The 18,692-nt window shown below is 48.3% G+C and overlaps 1 protein-coding gene across 2 annotated transcripts in view; it reads left to right on the top strand.

Moving 5' to 3' along the window:
- net1 (neuroepithelial cell transforming 1) overlaps window positions 1-15,378 on the top strand; it is a 28,251-nt gene extending 12,873 nt beyond the window's left edge. Inside the window, exons 1-9 of one of the 2 annotated variants that reach the window (XM_083692344.1) lie at window positions 6,195-6,474; window positions 10,120-10,224; window positions 10,435-10,602; window positions 11,305-11,367; window positions 11,624-11,797; window positions 11,916-12,173; window positions 12,366-12,536; window positions 13,035-13,221; window positions 13,362-15,378. In XM_083692344.1, coding sequence (XP_083548470.1) covers window positions 6,382-6,474; window positions 10,120-10,224; window positions 10,435-10,602; window positions 11,305-11,367; window positions 11,624-11,797; window positions 11,916-12,173; window positions 12,366-12,536; window positions 13,035-13,221; window positions 13,362-13,825 — 1,683 coding nt within the window. In that variant the 5' untranslated portion in view covers window positions 6,195-6,381 and the 3' untranslated portion in view covers window positions 13,826-15,378. Of the gene's footprint in view, window positions 1-6,194; window positions 6,475-10,119; window positions 10,225-10,348; window positions 10,603-11,304; window positions 11,368-11,623; window positions 11,798-11,915; window positions 12,174-12,365; window positions 12,537-13,034; window positions 13,222-13,361 lie in introns of those variants that run through there. The other variant, XM_083692343.1, reaches the window with a different exon arrangement.
- Window positions 15,379-18,692: the final 3,314 nt, after the last annotated feature.

The following is an 18,692-nucleotide window of genomic DNA, read 5'->3' on the forward strand; positions in this document are numbered from 1 at the left end:
CACACACACACACACCTAAATTCCTTGAGGAGGATTCAAACGTGGGATGTTTTTTTTCTTATCAAGACTCTTCTGTAGCAACGCACTCAGTCATCCTAGTTTCAAATATCAACATGATAACATTACTCAGCATCCTCCTGTTCCAGTGTGCTGAAACCGAAATGAGTACGCTGTCTTTGCAATACTAATGACGAAGTAGGGGTGTTTGTGGGGGATCTCCAACCGCCAGTACTGCTGAACACACCACGCCTAAGAACTGAGAAAAGAAGAGTTTACTGTAAGAGAGAGAGCTGTTTCTCTGAGACCTATCTTGTTGTTTTAATCGTTCCTTTTCTTTTTTTTTTCTTGTTCGAAATGTTTGGGCCTGAAGCTCCCCTCCAGCCGACTAAACTGTTGATGGTGACGCATCGTGAGATTGGCCAAGTTTATAAACAACCCCCATCCCCCCAATCATTATGTACAATCAGATTACACAGTCCATTTTGTTTTGGAATCATACACAGACTGTTTTGGTCCTGCACCCTCGCGAGGTGGCTTAGATACAGTGTGTACGTAGACGTTGTTTCTTGCGACCGGTTTGATCGGTTGCAGTGATTTGGGCAGAGCAAAGGTCGGCGGCGCTCGACGAGCGTTCGACCGCGGAGCCACTCCCTGATTTCAAATCAAACAAACTCAACAGTCTCGTTGAAAGAGCCCAGACTTCAGGTTGAACAGGGTTAGGGCTAGGGTTAGGGCTAGGGTTAGGGCTAGGGCTATGGTCCTTCGTCCGTCTGTACCCTCCAAAACCTGTTACACCAGACCTACACGGACCCCCGCCCCACCCACCCCCCTCCTCAAATGCACCATGTTCAGGCTGCTGTCTGGCCGTCCAACCCCAGGTAGGGGAGGGTGCGATAGGTAAATGATGCTGCCATACTACCCCCAACCCCCACCCCCACCTACCCCCTCCAGGTTTGACCTGCTCACTATCCTGGAGAGCAAATATGTTGTCACAATAAACACAGAGCCAGATTGGTTGGGTGGCTGTCTAGAAGGCGTTTGGCGTAAGTGTGTAAATGTAAATGTGACAGCACACCAGGGTAACTCAAAGTCACCACCTAGGCTGCGGGTGGAAGCAGGATTCCTGGAAAACCCTGGAGCCTATAGTTGGAACTTTCCCAACTCCTTTGACAACCCCTCCAGCCCTCATGCCATACGTCTGGGGCGGTGTACATTAGCTAGATGTATTGTGCTGGTGGAGATCCCTGGAAGTGTGTGTGTGTGTGTGTGTGCACGTGTGTGTCTCTGGGGGAGTGTACATTAGCTAGATGTATTGTGCTGGTGGAATAGTGTGTGTGTGTACGTGCATGTCTCTGGGGGAGTGTACATTAGCTAGATGTATTGTGCTGGTGGAATAGTGTGTGTGTGCGTGTGTGTGTGTGTGTGTGTGTGTGTGTGTGTGCAACCCGTAAAGCTGTGTGCTTGCGTCCAGCGGTCTGTCTGTCTGTCTGTCTGTGTATGCCCTTGCTCTTTGTCTCTGCGGCATTGATCAATATCGCTGCAGGCCTGTGGTTCTTGGCAACCCTGCGCTGTTTGGTAGCAACCGGTGATCCTCTGGGCGTGTGCACGCTGACTAGAACTCACTTAAGTAAACCATTGAGTAACGAGAGGATGTTTGTCTGGTTTGAGAGCTATTGCTGGTATTGTTTTGATTGGCTGCCCAGGGATAGTTTTCAGAGGGGCACTGCTTGAGCAGGCCTTGTTCAACCCTGTCCTCATATCCACTCTGTCCAAGAGATTAGTTTCAGTGGGGGACAGACTGTGTGTGTGTGTGTGTGTGTGTGTGTGTGTGTGTGTGTGTGTGTGTGTGTGTGTGTGTGTGTGTGTGTGTGTGTGTATATGTGTGTATATTTAGTAGCCGTTTTCACTATGCAAGAAAAGAAAAATAAAGTTTTTCATGATGCAAAATTTACCAAAATCCAGTATCTAGACAATGCCAGGATGTCATACTAGATATACCTTTCCATGCAGGAAAAGAAAAACAGTTTTTTATTATGCAAAATGTATTGAAATTCAGCGGTATCTCGACAATGCCAAGATGCCATACTAGATATGCCTTTCCATGCAGTATGAATTAACTGCACATGATTCAGGAAGTCCATTCAGATTTGAGCAGGTAGAGAGCAGTAGTGAGATTGATCCAATGACCCTGAACAACATGGTTTAGATAGAGAGAGAGAGAGGTACTTTCTTGATCCCGAGGGGAAATGAAGGCGTTATGTAATTATGTAACGCCTTACAGGTGACTCTTTCTCAGTATGAATGAGGTGTAGCCTAGTATGTTGAAATGTGTTGCTCACTGCATACATTGTATAAAACAGTAGGCCCTGAGCAGGCTGTAGTTATAAAACAGTAGGCCCTGAGCAGGCTGTAGTTATAAAACAGTAGGCCCTGAGCAGGCTGTAGTTGTAGTTTGTAGTATGGTTAGTATGTAGTAGATACGTTTAGTAAACAGTAGGCAGTAGCTTTTGGACACAGCCAGAGAGACAGGTATGCCAATCCAAACCACCAGAGGGCAGCAGACAGTGTATTCACCGTGTGTGTGTGTGTGTGTGTGTGTGTGTGCGTGCGCGTGCGCGCGCGCGCTGCCTAATGTCTTCTCCAGAGCTGTAATTAAACACTGTGGTTTTCTGCTGCTGCTGTGGATGGTACGTTCAGTCCGTCCTGTAAGCCCTGAGGCTCACACTGTCCCTGGCAGGGTGCAGCTAGCGGGGGGCAACGCTGTGGCTGAGGTGACTCACTCCTGCCTCGCCGAGTGTAGGCTTATGTTGAAGAACTAGTATTAGTTTGTGTGTGTGTGTGAGAGAGTCTGTGTGTGTATGTATGTGTGTGTGTGTGTGTGTGTGTGAGTCTGAATGTATGTATGTGTGTGTGTGTGTGACACCTTTCGCCACAGCTGTTAGGAGTGACTGTGGGCGTTTTTAGGACAGACAGGTTCAGCCACGCCACGCCACGTTTTCATTTCAGCACGGCCCCCCACAACTGCCCCAGACAGTTGTTTAGCCTCAGGCTAACCCCAGACACGGTGAGTAACACCGGAGAGGGGAGGCTCTCTACACACGTCTTCCCTGTGTCTGGATGGCTTCATGACAGGAAAAGACCTCTTCATCCCCACTACCCCCCTGCACAGTAGAGGGCAAATTAATTAATTTTTTAAAAAAAGAAGAAGAAATAATTCTTTCTTCCTTCTAGCGTTGCGACTGCCAATAGCCCCTGGTCCTAGCATAGTTACCTGTTGTTATGATGACTGAGGGAGAGATTATTCACTCACTTAGACAAATGTATTTGTTGTAAGTCGCTTTGGATGAAGGCGTCTGCTAAATGCCATCAATGGAAATGTAAAAATATACACACACAATCTTTCACCCTGTGACTTTTTCATTTTTTTTTGTTGCACAGGACTACTTATTTGCACGAGGGCTTTACCAGCCAGGGGCCGTCATTCTGTTCTGCTTATTTTCCGCCACCCTTCCTGATCCTGGTGAACTTCCCTGTAATTGAATCATCCTCCAAATCAACATACAGGGAAACGTGTGGAGTGGGTTTCTGGGGGGACGTACGCCAGACATGCTGATGTCCTGTTGGTCTGTAACAGATGATCTTTTTCTTTTCTTTTCTCTTTTTTTTACCTTTTGAGTAAACAAGCCTAATGAACAAGGTGTCTGTCCCCATGTAACCTAGATCAGCAGTAGAGGACCATCTGGGTTGTCTCACTCCTGTAATGACACACACACACACACACACACACACTGCTGCATATGTCCTGTTTCACACCTCGGTATTGACACAGGAGGGTGAATTAAAGCCTTCACATTGGCCAGTTCAACACAGACCAGTTCCACACAGGCCAGTTCAACACAGACCAGTTCCACACAGGCCAGTTCAACACAGACCAGTTCCACACAGGCCAGTTCAACACAGACCAGTTCCACACAGGCCAGTTCCACACAGGCCAGTTCCACACAGGCCAGTTCAACACAGACCAGTTCCACACAGGCCAGTTCAGTCCACAGACGTTGTCACTTCTGTAATCACCGCCTCACTTCTTCTCTTCTGTTCAGGTGCAGCGACAATGGTGTGTGTGTGTGTGTTTTTGTGTGTGTGTGTTTGTGTGTGTGTGTGTTTTTGTGTGTGTGTGTGTGTGTGTGTGTGTGTGTGTGAGGCCCCGACTCGGTGGTTTGCCACGAATAGTTTATGTACAGGAATGGAGAAGGAAGCTTTTTGCTTTTGAGTTCCGTTTTGATGGTGTGTGGCCTTCCTTCAGATTCTCTCATTTCACTTTATTGTGAAACTGGCTGTACATGTTGCCCCTCTACCCCCACCCCTCGTTACACACACACACACACACACACGCACAACAACACAACACAATCTTTGACCTCAATATACAGGTTTCACTGCAGACAGGTATTGAGTGTGAGAGTGGTGGTGGGAGGGTGGGGGGGGGGGGTGTGAGTAGGTTTGCCCGCCTCTCATTGATATTATAATTGATCTCTCCTGCTGATCAGCCTGATAACACCTCTCTTGTTAGCTAAACCAGAGAACAAACAGGCCTGCACTTACACCATCCACAGCAGAGAGGGGGGAGGAAGAAGTTCTCTCTCTTTCACTCAATGTAAGGAGTTATGTCATGATTTTGTTTTACTTTGTTCATGGGTTGGGATTTGATTTGATGAGTTTATTTAATTTAAGTGACACCACACCTTTTGTGAGGCACCGCCCAAGAGGCTTACAAGACACTGTATGTTTAGTGAGCACAGACCCTACACTCCTACTCCAGCTGTAACCCTGCCTACACAGACCCTACACTCCTACTCCAGCTGTAACCCTGCCTACACAGACCCTACACTACACTACTACTCCAGCTGTAACCCTGCCTACACAGACCCTACACTACTACTCCAGCTGTAACCCTGCCTACACAGACCCTACACCACTACTCCAGCTGTAACCCTGCCTACACAGACCCTACACTACTACTCCAGCTGTAACCCTGCCTACACAGACCCTACACTACTACTCCTGCTGTAACCCTGCCTACACAGACCCTACACTACTACTCCAGCTGTAACCCTGCCTACACAGACCCTACACTACTACTCCAGCTGTAACCCTGCCTACACAGACCCTACACTACTACTCCAGCTGTAACCCTGCCTACACAGACCCTACCCTACCCTACACTACTACTCCAGCTGTAACCCTGCCTACACAGACCCTACACTACTACTCCTGCTGTAACCCTGCCTACACAGACCCTACACTACTACTCCTGCTGTAACCCTGCCTACACAGACCCTACACTACTACTCCAGCTGTAACCCTGCCTACACAAACCCTACACTACCACTCCTGCTGTAACCCTGCCTACAGACCCTACACTACTACTCCAGCTGTAACCCTGCCTACACAGACCCTACACCACTACTCCAGCTGTAACCCTGCCTACACAGACCCTACACTGCTACTCCAGCTGTAACCCTGCCTACACAGACCCTACACTACTACTCCAGCTGTAACCCTGCCTACACAGACCCTACACCACTACTCCAGCTGTAACCCTGCCTACACAGACCCTACCCTACCCTACACTACTACTCCAGCTGTAACCCTGCCTACACAGACCCTACACTACTACTCCAGCTGTAACCCTGCCTACACAGACCCTACCCTACCCTACACTACCACTCCAGCTGTAACCCTGCCTACACAGACCCTACACTACCACTCCAGCTGTAACCCTGCCTACACAGACCCTACCCTACCCTACACTACTACTCCAGCTGTAACCCTGCCTACACAGACCCTACCCTACCCTACACTACTACTACGCTGCATGGAAGTTTCCCAGCACTCCCGGCTACCTGCGTTGGTTTGTTGTTACTGTAAACCTTTCATGATGAGGCACACTTCTGATCTTCAAATTCTCACTAATGTTGTCAGTGTGTGTGAATGGGCAACACAAAGCCTGCGGGTCGCTCCTCTTCCCCAGCTCTTCACACTTCCAAGTAGAGAGAGAGAGATTTCCCCCGTGTCCCCCCCCCCCTTTTAAAAGTGGGAGGGTGTAATGAGAGGTTGCCCCTCCCTGCCCCTGCTCTGAAGTACTTAAGCCCTCCCTCCCTCCCTCCACTTCAGACCAAAGTTTAGAACATGAGTGTGTGTGTGTGTGTGGAGTTTTCCGAAGTCCTGTAGCGGTGGAAGAAATCGGATAAGCGGGACTCTTTTTTTTCTTCTCACACCTGTTTTTTTCCCTGATCAACGTTTTCATGTGGAATATTCAGAACTAACCACCGGGATATCGCTGAGAACTACTTTTAGGTGGATATTTATTTTTTAAAAGCTATGGTGGCTTACGATGAACTGGGTAGCTTGGTGCCTACTAAACGGACTCTACAGACGATAGACTACCAGAATCAAGCCAACAAAGAGTCAGAGGTGAGATACCGAGGAGAGGAAAAAGAAAGAGAAGAAGAATTATCTAACGTTCTTTCTGCTTGCTCTGTTTATTCACTATCAGTTTGACAGGAACTTGCACCCTTTGATAAAGTCACAACTCTCTTTATCAGACCTGAGAGTGAATCAGCACCAAGCCCTGTTCTTATCGCACCTGAATACTGTTGTTAAAAGTGTGTGTGTGTGTGTGGGTGTGTGCGTGCTTGTGTGCGCGCACGCGTGTGTTCAAGCTCCCTCAAGTGAGATGACAACTTTGTACCTGCGGTGTTCAATCAAGTTTTTAGAGATCATTGCTCAGTTGACAATGCAAGATGAGTTCAAATGATTGAAGTTAATGGCTCATTCAACCGGTTGATTTGTCCCTTCAGTTTTGTGTATTCCATGTCTGTGAGAGAGAGAGAGAGAGAGAGAGCAGGTTTTAGAAGCTGCCCAAGCAGGTAGTTCAGCCTAGGTCTTGGTATCCTGGGGGAAGCATTGAATCAACAGGGGAGACTAAGGAAAATGAATATGCAGAGTTCAGCGAACTACCCTCTCCTGTGGTTACACTAAACGTTCCGATGCATGTACCATTCTAACAGAACAGTGTAGGAGTAGCTTCTTGTAATGCCAACATGGTTGAGTTTTTACCCTCATCTAAGTTTGCCCAGTGGTTGTTGTGGTTGTTGTCTCTCTCGTCCCAGCCAATCAGAGCCCCGGGGCAGCGGGCTGGAGTGGCTCTCTCAGGTGTGAGTGCTCTCAGGTCCCTCAGGTGGAAGTGCTCACGCTGCTGGTTGAGAGCATTCCTCACGCTGAGACTCAGTTAAAACGACTGGGTGGGACCAGACCCAGGTGTTCTTCGTCCTCTCTCAGCTGCGTGCTCCCAGAAACCACAGTAGCCAGCAGCAGCCCTTTTTTAGCAGCAGCCCTTTTTTCACTTCTGTAGATGTGATTATCCTTCCTTCCTCTTTCAAGGTTTTTGTGGTTTGACTTCGGAAGAGGGTTCAGAGGATGAGGTTCCCTTGTCGGTAAATTCAGATAAAGGAGAAGTTGGTTTATTATTTTTTTGCTTCTTTCATAAAGGGAGTCATGATTCAGGATACAGATTTTCATGATTGTGACACTCAATTTGCTCAACACTCGAAAGTCTTTTGTTGGTATTCAGTGGTTGTATTTGTGACCTACTTTGTGATGACCTCAGCTCTGGTTTGAGCCTTTGGTAAATAGTAGTGTTATGCTCACAGCCCTGCAATCTGCTGTACTGTAATCAGTGAGAGCAGAAGCAGTACGGACTCATAGTGGGGATTAGCTCACACACACATGTATGGGGTTACATCAAAGGGAGAGCAGGGGCACAGGAAGGGTTTTTTGGGGCCCTGGTTTACAAATTGGATCAAGTTGATGAGCTCGTGCTCTCTGGCTTTGGAGATAAGAGGTAGGATATTGATTGTGGTTAGTGGGTTTATCAAACTAGCAGCAGAGGCCACTTTGCAACAGTAGGCTTATGCATGATTTCAGTGTAGGGTACTTTCTCCTGTGTATTGTGCTGTATGTTAAAAACACGAGAGGTGGACAGGGAGTAGGTAGGGGGGTGGGTGTTCCACAGACGATGTCTACCCATAAAAACCCAGCACAAACCCCGGATTTGACAGGTTTCCTGAAGTAAGCGGGACTGGACAGTACAGTAGTCAGGGAGTTCCCTGGTCAAACCGCCAGGAATAGAAACTATCTGTCTGCATGTTGCTCTTTCCAGCTGATACCGCACTGGGTGGGTGTACAAAGACCAGGACTACTGGCCTTTGTTATTCCAGGGCTGGTCCCCAATCGGCAGGAAAGGCACAATGGCTAACACACGTTTCCACCGTTGACTTTGGAAAGCCCCCCTGACTCCTAAAGCAAATGATCCCCCTCTTTCTTTCTTTTTTCTTTTTTTTTTTTCTTTCACTCTCTTTGTCCATGGAGGTCCTCCCTCTACCCTCCGCCCAGGGCCCAGTAATGAGACCCAGTCAGTCAGACCCGGTCCAGGAGGTTTAAACCAGGACAGTGTTTCAGGACCGAGATTCCTCTCTGACCGCACCATATCTGGACCACTGTCAGAGCGGTTCGGATGTGGTCCGGCTGTTTATTGGCTCTGTGAGAGGGGAGGCTTAAGAGAAGTTCCTGGGGCCGTCTGGCGGTTCTGGCCATACGCGGAGAACCAGACCGCATTTGGACCGTGACCTGGCCGCAGCCACAGTGTCTGCTATGCCAGACTTAGTGGATCTGTCCCACAGCTGTGTCTGCAGGGCCCAGAGCCTGAATGGCCACTCTGTTCCTCAGTTTCGCTGAGCCAAAGCGGAATCCTGTTCAGCCTGAGTCAGGAGAAAACAATATATATACGGCGTTGGAGCTGGAGCTCAGACAGAGCATGATAGCATGCATACGTAGTCATTAGTACAGAGTTTTATAACACACAGAGGTTTTTTTTCTCCCCTAAAACATCTCTAAGAGAGTGTTTTTGAAGATGTCCTGCGGTCTGAAATCATTACCTCAGATCTGCAGCGCTTTGATTTCTGCTGGTTGTTGCTGTTGGCAGCAGGCCCGTGTCTTACAGGGGGTGTTTCTCTCCCCCTCTCCCTGCCTCAGGGCTCAGTGAAGGGAGAGTGAGGGAGGCGGGGGGGGGCTTACCTGGCCCAGGTGTGGTGCTGCTCTCACGCGAAGGCTGCAGGGCCTGTCCTGACTCGCAGCCACAAAAAAACAACCCCCCCCAACCTCCCTAAATAAAAGACAAAGAGAAGAGGACAAATCTACTGCCTGTTTACAACCACAGGCCCCCTCTCCCTCTCCCTGGTGGTCCACCCTCCAGACTAACAGCATCAGTTTAACTGAGCTGTCCAAACAGAGCACCTTCCTGTCCCGTACCACGTTGCCAGAGAGAGAGAGAGAGAGAGAGTTAAACTGAGTAAGCCATTAGACGTTTATCTTCCCCCTGTTTTCTTTCTTTCGGAGTGAATGAAAACAGCCCCGCTCTCATAGGATGTTTGCTGTTGTCAGGCCGTAGTGCTGCTGTAGCGGTACGCGAGAGGTTGTGTGTGTGGCTGTTGGACAGCTGAGAGCAGGGTCCCGTGCATTCCTGGCATGCCTCCAGGCCCCTTCCGCAGAGCAGCAGCAGTTAGAGAGGGGGGTCTTTGTGCTCCTTCGGCCGGTCCAGTCCAGGGGCCTGGCTTCTCACATGATGGAGTCAACAGCTGCTGAGGCTGGGGGATGCTTCCTCCTGCCTGCCTGCCTCTATCTATCTATCTATCTATCTATCTATCTATCAATCAATCTGTCAATCTATCTATCTGTGGCCTGACCCCAGCTCCAATCCCCCACATAGGGATACTTACCAGTCGTCGTGTAGGGAGGACTGGAGGGAGGACTGGAGGGAGGGTCACTGATAAGGATTGATGGCGTGATGCGAGGGCCGCGTGATGCTAGTCATTAGGAACCAACGTGGAGAGAGTTGAGACTGGTGGTCATTAGGGTCGGCATCGCTGGTCGCGTGGCACAGTGTGTGTGATTGGTTGGTATGTGGCTAATGGTGTAGGATGATTAGAATCATGAGCCTAACTTGTGTTTTCTCTCTCTCTCTCTCTCTCTCTCTCGTTCTCTCATTCTCTCTCTCTCCAGGAACCCAGCAACAAGCGGGTCCGTCCTCTCGGCAGGGTGACGTCGCTAGCGAATCTCATCTCTCCCAAGAATGGGGCCGTCCGGCGCTTCGGCCAAACCATCCAGGTAAGCCCCTTCTTCACCTTACAGGCTGGGGTTAAAGGTCATGGGGTCAGATAGGGGTCCATCATTGTCATCAACAACAACAACACCACATCGTCGTCATAACCTCTCCTTCACGATCATCCAGTACAGCGCCCCCCTCTGGCACTCACAGCACACCGACTCGGTGCATCGCGGTTAACGGTCGTGTCCCTTCCTGTTTCCTGTCCGCAGTCCATGTCCTTCAGGGGCGATGGCAAGTCGCCGGTCGTGCCCCAGAAGCCCTGCAGTAAGGCGGCGGCCCCGACGCCCCCCAAGCGGAGGAACAGCACGCTCTGGTCGGAGACCCTCGACGTCCACCAGAAGGGCACCTTCTCCACCAAAGAGATCAAGAGGCAGGAGGTGAGAATCATCGGAGAATCAACGCCACGTTTTTTGTGTGTGTGTGTTTCTAAACTGTGGGGAAATATACAAGGCTAGCCCGAGATGGAGGGAAGCTTAGAAGGAAGCGGGGTGGAGGTGGATGGTAGACGGCTAGTCATTAAAAACGTGCCTTGGATTACTGAATATCCGCTTCAGGTCACAAACCCAGACACTCTGGTATTCAACCTGGCCGGGCAGGCTTATTAAATCTAGAGGGACTGTTGAGGATTTGCGTCTCTCTCTCTCTCTCTCTCTCTCTCTCTCTCAGACTTCTCTCTGTCCCTGTTTCTCTCCTTCTTTCAGTCTGCCGTTCAGACTTCTGTTTGTTTCCCGAATCCCCTCGGTATTTGAGCTGAGCAGGCTAAGTGGGTTTCAGCCCCAGTTCAAGACGGTGTGAGCTAACACAGGCCTGGCTGTGTGACGCACTGACATCTCCCTGGTCTACTTCCCCCACTGCCCATCAGACATCTCAGCTAACTGTCAGAAACCACAAACAGCATACAGCAGCACCCTGTACAGAGAAACAGAGAGAATGAGAGAGAGGAGGAGAAGACAGATTTAGAGGTTCATTTGGCGTTTGTCCTGCTGGTTTAATGTGTACGGAATGTAGCCTAATAATGTAATGACATCCTCTTCCATGGTTTTTAAATATGCCTTTCATCTCCCCCTCCCTCTCCTCAGGCCATATTTGAGCTGTCTCGCGGAGAACAGGACCTGATTGAGGACCTCCAGCTCGCACGCAAGGTTCGTACTCTCTCAAAACCCTAAAAGACCAAGAGTACATATAAAGCAAACAGATTAAATCAGAAGTTGGCAGCTCTTGTATGCGTGCCGGACCATTGGCTATAAAAAGAAAGGAATGATGCTTCACTCTTTCTCTCCCCCCCCCGAACCTCTCTCTGCAGAGCTATACTTAGCCCTCCCCCGCTTTCTCTGTCTCTGTCTCTGTAAATAAGCGTGGGAGCTGTTGATTGACCGTTTGGCTCTGATTCGTCCACAGGCGTACCACCACCCGATGCTGAAGCTGTCGATCATGTCGGAGGAGGAGCTGACCCACATCTTTGGGGACCTGGACGCCTACATCCCCCTGCATGAAGACCTTCTGGCCCAACTGGCCAGAGCCACGGGCCCCGACGGCACCGTGGGACAGATCGGACAGATCGTCGTCAGCTGGGTAGGTGCCAAGGGCACGCCCTTTCACCTTTTGACCTTTTTTTTTTCCTAATGTCTGTGAGTGATGTGTTTATGTTTGACCCAAGTGTTAATGGAGATATTTGTTTCTCCTCCTCCAGTTGCCCGGGCTGAACGCATACAGAGACTACTGCAGCAACCAGCTGGCGGCCAAGGCCCTGCTGGACAGGAAGAAGCAGGACCGCAGGGTCCAGGACTTCCTGCAGCGCTGCCTGGAGTCGCCCTTCAGCAGGAAGCTGGACCTGTGGAGCTTCCTGGACATCCCGCGCTCACGCATGGTCAAGTACCCGCTTCTGCTCAAGGAGATCCTCAGACACACACCGTCAGAGCATCCCGACACGGTCCTTCTGGAGCAAGCGGTGAGTTGGGGAGACGTGCGGGAGTTGTTACACACACACACACACACACACTCACAAACCTATAGAACAGGGGACCTTAGCTGTGCTCATGAACTCCTGTATCATTGTTTTTTTTGTTGTTGTTGTTGTTTGTTTTTTACTTCTCGGCATGTGTGACTAAAGCATCTTGTGTGTTGTTTCTTGTGTGTCCAGATCACCGTCATCCAGGGCGTCCTGTCTGACATCAACATGAAGAAGGGCGAGTCAGAGTGCCAGTACTACATCGACAAGCTGGAGTACCTGGACGAGCGGCAGAAGGACCCCCGCATCGACCAGTGCAACAGCCTGCTGTGTCACGGGGAGCTGCGCAACAAGAGCGGCACGGTGAGTGGAGAACACACACACACACACACACACACACACACACACACACACACACACACACACACACACACACACACACACACACACGTGATCACACACACACACGTGATCTCACACGTGATCTCACACACACACATGATCACATACCCACCCACACACACACCCCCAAACCACGAGTCGCACATTCTCATACTCTGGCTAACATGTGCACACACAGGCCTCCAGATCCCCCAAAGCGTTTCCCCGTAGCTCTCTCTGCCCTCACAAGCACCGACACGAGCTCCTCGCCACCCCTTACAAGGCTGCGAGGCAAACAACATTCAAACGTTGTCATTTACTGAAAGCCTACGACACAGAACACAGAGCCTTATATGGGGTGCAGAGGAGCTCAGCAGGACAGGCCATGACAATGTGAGCAACCATTCCTGAGATTAAACAAAACATTCATGATCATGATTCTAATCATTTGTTTTTTTATCTCCCCCTCCCTCCCTCCAGAAGCTGCACGTGTTCCTGTTCAACGAGATGCTGGTCATGACCCGGCCCGTGACTCGGAATGAGCGTCACTGTTTCCAGGTGTACCGGCAGCCAATCCCCGTGCAGGATCTGGTGCTGGAAGACCTCCAGGATGGAGACGTCAGAATGGGCGGCTCCTTCAGAGGGGCCTTCAGCAACGCGGACAAAGGTGAGCCCCTGACCTCTGCCCGTGCATCTCTACTGTTGTCGGTTGGGTTTAATGTTTAATCTTTCAGTCTTATTATCGATCGGCAGGTTTTGATGAACCGGGTTTTGTTAACGTCTCCTCTCTGCTCTGTCTCTCCTCAGCCAAGAACATCTTCCGCGTGCGTTTCCAGGACCCGTCCCGGGGCCAGTCCCACACCCTGCAGGTCAACGACGTCTTCCACAAGCAGCAGTGGCTCAACTGCCTGCGCAGCGCCATCTCCATCCACCGGCCCGCCGCCGACCCCGCCTCCCCCGCCGCCACCCACCGCCGCTCCTCCTCCTCCGTCTCCGGCATCGTCCACATGGAGGAGGCCGACGAGAACTGCCCCCAGACGGCCGCGCGCTCCGCGCCCGGATCGCCGCCCTGCGGGGACGAGACCCCCAGCACGCCCTCGCAGTCGCCGTCCCCTTCCTCATGCTCCTCCTCCTCCTCTTCCGTCTCCTCCTCCTCCTCCCGCTCCTCGTCCCGATCCACGTCCCCGCTGTCCTCCCCCTCGCCCAACAAAACCAAAAAGGACAAGCGGTCCCTCTGCTCCTTAGGGAAGAGGAAGGAGACCATGGTGTAGTTAAGTTGGCAACGGATGGGGAGAAAAAGGACTCCTGGGCGGACATTTTGTTTGTAGATAAAAAAAAAAGAAAAGGGGAGGAGAGGTTGGGCCCTTTCCTTGTGGGACTTGTATTTATGTGTGTCTTGTGTGTTTAATATTACAACAGTGTTCTGTGTTACTGTCCTCATTGGCAGCTATCTACTCCTCCCTCCATCCCTCCCTCCCTCCCCTGTGCGGTTCAGTCCGCGGGGGCTGAGAGCGTATGTAGGGATGCAGTATTCTGCGGAGGCCCGAGAGGCCTTCACTAGTTCTATAAGGGAAACATACAAGGAGCAAAACACACACATTCACACACGTCATCTTGGTGTGTCGGTGTCTGTTCGGTATAGAAGTCGTGCATCTAGTCATGTTTACTGTTAATTTGGTATTAAAAGCATTACTTAAGATTTTGTAATTTAAAGTTTTACTTTTTTTTTTTTTTTATATATTCTCAATCAGAATCTTACTGTTGCTCTTTTTGTTTTCTTTTTATTTCATAAAACAGCACTGTTGGTTTTTTTAGCTTTTAGCTGAAGGTTTTTTTTAATTTAATTTTTTTTTACCTGTTGGGGAAATGGAGGTGGAAAGAAAGGAAGAGTACCCAAAAAAACCATGACATGCATACGAAAATGAAAACTAGATTTCTCTGTAAAAGTCTGATTCGTATCTCCACCAGGAAGGACAAGGTCTTATTTTTGTACATTCCTTAAATGACACATTATTATAATCCAGCCACCTTTTTGCAAAAACTGCAGTCGAAGGCATTATTTAAAATCCAATCGCATAAGATTTTATTTTTTTGTAAAAATTTTTATTGAACAAAACATACATTTCTACAGAAAGTAGTATGCGATTTGATATACATATATATATATTACAGAAAAAAGAAACGAGGTATTTTGTTTTACTCCATGTAAAAAAAAATACTTTAAACTGAGCCATGTTGGTTTAAAAAAAGCTGACTCTTCCAAATGAAATGGATCACTTTTCAATGTAGCATCTTGCATGGAGCTTTAGTTGTTGACCCTGCTCACAGCAGCAGCAGCAGCATGTACATGGTTGTCGGGGGGGGGGTCTGCTGACGAGAAGATGTACAGACGAAAAGAGATGAATGTACGTTATCAGAAGGTTTGAGAGATTAGAGAGTAAGAAAGAAACTGAAATGTTGATACTGAGAAGTTGGATTTCTGGCGCCGGGTCTGTTCAGCCACGTTTGAGATTGGGCTCTGACTGAGCTGGTGTGTGGTGTGACCTTGCCCAAAAAAGGGATGTTTGAGGCGCTGGTGAAAAGCCAGTGAGAAGTATGTTTAGAAAGCCAGTGTAAGTAAGGTAGGGAGATGAAGATGGATGTAGTATGTAAAGAAAGAACAGTAAAAGACAAGAGTGTAAAGGTTTAACCTCCTTAAAAAAAGTGATGGAAAAAACAGTACTGAAAATGGTTATATGACTGTCATGGCCTGTCTGTATGTGGTGTTGTAAAAAAGATCAATATTTTAAAGAACAATAAAGATCTGTGTAAGATTTGCATCTGACCTCTGACTTACTGTCTTTTTTCTCTACGTTCTGGACTGCATGATCTGTCACCTACTTCCTACTAACTGTTTATGAATAGTCAAAGATGCCGTAGCGCGACGATGATCCAAGAGTTACAACTCCCTTCCGTTTTTGAAGTAAACATAGACTGATGACCCACTGTTCCATGGAGCTGCGGTTATTCCATGAACACGCAGCTTCTCATTTGTATATGTTTGTCCCCTTCCCTGAAGAGTGACGCGGACGACGAGCAAAACATGTCTCCACTTATGGAAGAGAGTTCGGACGAAATTCTCTAAGCCAAATCACCCTCCCTTCCTTCGTTATTCATTAAAGGGATAGCATCTCTTGGCGTTAGGGTGAAGCCCATCTCCGTCTATCTGTCCCAACATCTCCCGTTCCTCGCAGCGCCACTGACTGTTTACAGCAGAACTCGTGCTCTGTCTTGACAGAGCGCGGGGGGGGGTTAACAAATGGCTCGTCAAAGTGTTACTTTATTCATTATAACTATTATTATTATTATATTTATTAATTATATAAATATTCATTTATTAATATTTATTAATTATATAATTATTCATGATAACGCGTAGGTTGTGGGTTTGATTCCCGCTGGGACCATATATACTGAAATGTATGCACTCACTGCAATGTAAGCCGCTTTGGATAAAAACGTCAGCTAAATGGCGTATATTATTTATTATTTCTTAAGGGTCCGCATCAGATATTAAAATATCAGAGGTGCGATAATTCACACCTTTCCAAAAATCAATCAAAGGCTTTGTATGAAATAGAGAGGGACGTGTCCAAGACTGTGGTTGATTCTACGATGCCAGCAAGGCAGGGGGAGAGAAGTCAAGGGCCGGAGTGAGAGAGACATTATCCATTTCAGCCATCGCTGTAAACACATTCATGTCCAGCATGAAGTTATTTGCTTGACTTGTTTAACTTCCAGCCATTTTAATTTGTCTCCACGCAGCACCGCTTGGCAGAGATCGAACTCGGGTTCAGGTTTTATAGAGAAATGGCCTCATGTCTGCCTTTTAGGAATAAGTTAATTCTTCAGGCATTCCCTCATTCTCTCCACAAAGCAGAACTGCTGTTGCCTATTTGGTTTAATGATGGTTTGATATACACAAGCACATAAGAGGTGGGTTCAACAAATGGACACTAAAGTTTATTGGCCAGTGAGGTCATGTAAACAGGTTGTCTAGGGGCTGCAGTCAGTCAACTATTATGGTTTATTGTTTAAAATGTTGGAGGGAGGAAATATTTTGCTTGTTTTTTTGGCTTGGATTTATCCAAAAGAAGTCAAAATGAGAGATTATTGTCAGTGATTGTCATTTAACAACACTGACTGTGAGACTAAACATCTGCCAGTTCCTGAGGGCACTGCTTCAGGGTTTGTTACGACACGGTCAATGCATGATTTTAACACCCATTACTTTTTTTAAGCTCGTGTATAGTTTCATTTGACCCATACTAAGGACTACTGGGTTATGTTTCATAATTGAGCAACAGTTTACCATTTTTTTCCGCTTTACCACTTCGTCTTTGGAACAGAAGGAAAAAGTTTTATGTTGTAGTTTTGGCCTTAAGCACGCAAGGGAACGTTTGGCTTAAGGGTTCGATAAAACTGTCGAGCACAACGCTAAGATGAGCAACTACTCTTACGTAACCGCCTGGTGTCTCAGTCCTGTGCTTTAGGTCACGCACACGCACACGCACACGCGCCCCGTATGTGTGTCTTTTATATATGTTTTATTACGGCCACTGCGTCAAACTATTGCTCTGGACTATGATTGTTAACGTTGAGTTGGGGAAAGAGAGAGTGAGTATATCTGATATCTCAGTGGCATTAAATGAAAAAAGCCATTGGCCAACTTGAACTGCCCAAACTGTCTATATCTGAGAATCTCTCATTTATCCTTTACCTAACATCTATCCGGTATGAAGGTTACTAAAAATGAAACCCAGATGAATGCACACACATCAAGTGGTGTCATCCAACACAGCAGTAAATAATCCTCTCTCAGCAGCCCGGGGGCACAGTTGAAAGAGCTTGGAGGAACTGATTGACGCAGACATCTGTGGCTGTCCTCTCTAAATCACCAATCATCACCAAACATCCTGTAACACTCATCTGGAAACCCCCCCCTCTGCTTGAGCCCCCCCCTCTGTCATTCTTAAACCTACCACTCCACAGTCAGTAGCTTCCTATACGAACCCTGAGGCGACAGAGATGCACAGATATGAGTCAGACACGTAGGGAAACGGCGACTTCTCCATCAGGATGACTCAGTGACACACACACACACACACACACACACACACACACACACACACACACACACACACACACACACACACACACACACACACACACACACACACACACACACACACACACACACACACACACACACTTACTTAATTCTGGAATTGTACCAACTTGACAATGGCCCCAATGGGGCTAGCCGATCCAATTGCTACATAGTATTTCCCAAACAGCGCAATCAGATACAGCAACACTTCAGGGCGAAACTTCCCGACTCAAATCCCACCACCCCCGATGGAAATGTAGGCGACATGTACGACCGTGAAAGAGCCTTTTGTAATCAAACAGCTGCTGAATCCTAACAAGTGAAGCCCATGAATAATCAAAAGGCCACCTCCCCACACTAGAGTAGAGTAGAGTAGTGTATGAGGAGTGTTCTTTGAGGGCATAACGCACATTGACATGTTGTAGGGAAAAGCCTTTTCCTCGCGTTTCCTCCCTTAGTGCCTGCATGGTAGAGCTGTGAAACTGCTAACCTCCTTCAGTCAGACACTTACACCAGGACTAAGCCCCTAGACACCGACCTAGAATCAGCTCACCTAACAAACACCTCAACCTCAGCTGGTCAGGATGTGAACATCAAATCTGACCTGAGAACAGGGCTTGAGCCCCCCTCTGTTGACTCCGGGTCAAATGGGTACATTACACAAACCTCCCCCACTGAAATCTAAAGTTAATGTTTAGAAATGCACCCTTCTCTCCTCTCCCTGACAAACTGGGGCTCAGAGGGAATTACAGGGCATGTTCGGTCACCACAGACTCACTGTGTCAAAAGGACCTGTCAACTAAATGTGTTTTCCTCCGAGACAAACCATCTCAGGGATTTCCGCATGGACAGCTGCCTCAAGTGACAATGCGTGAGCAGACGTACCTTGAGTGACAGGTCATAATGGCTCCAGATCTACCTGTTCATATATGGATGTTGGAGGTTTTTCCTCCAAATCCATCTAAAAACATCATTATTTCAGTTTTTTT

This window comes from Argentina silus, assembly GCF_951799395.1.
Source record: "Argentina silus genome assembly, chromosome: 20".
In the NCBI taxonomy this organism is placed as follows: Eukaryota; Metazoa; Chordata; class Actinopteri; order Argentiniformes; family Argentinidae; genus Argentina; species Argentina silus.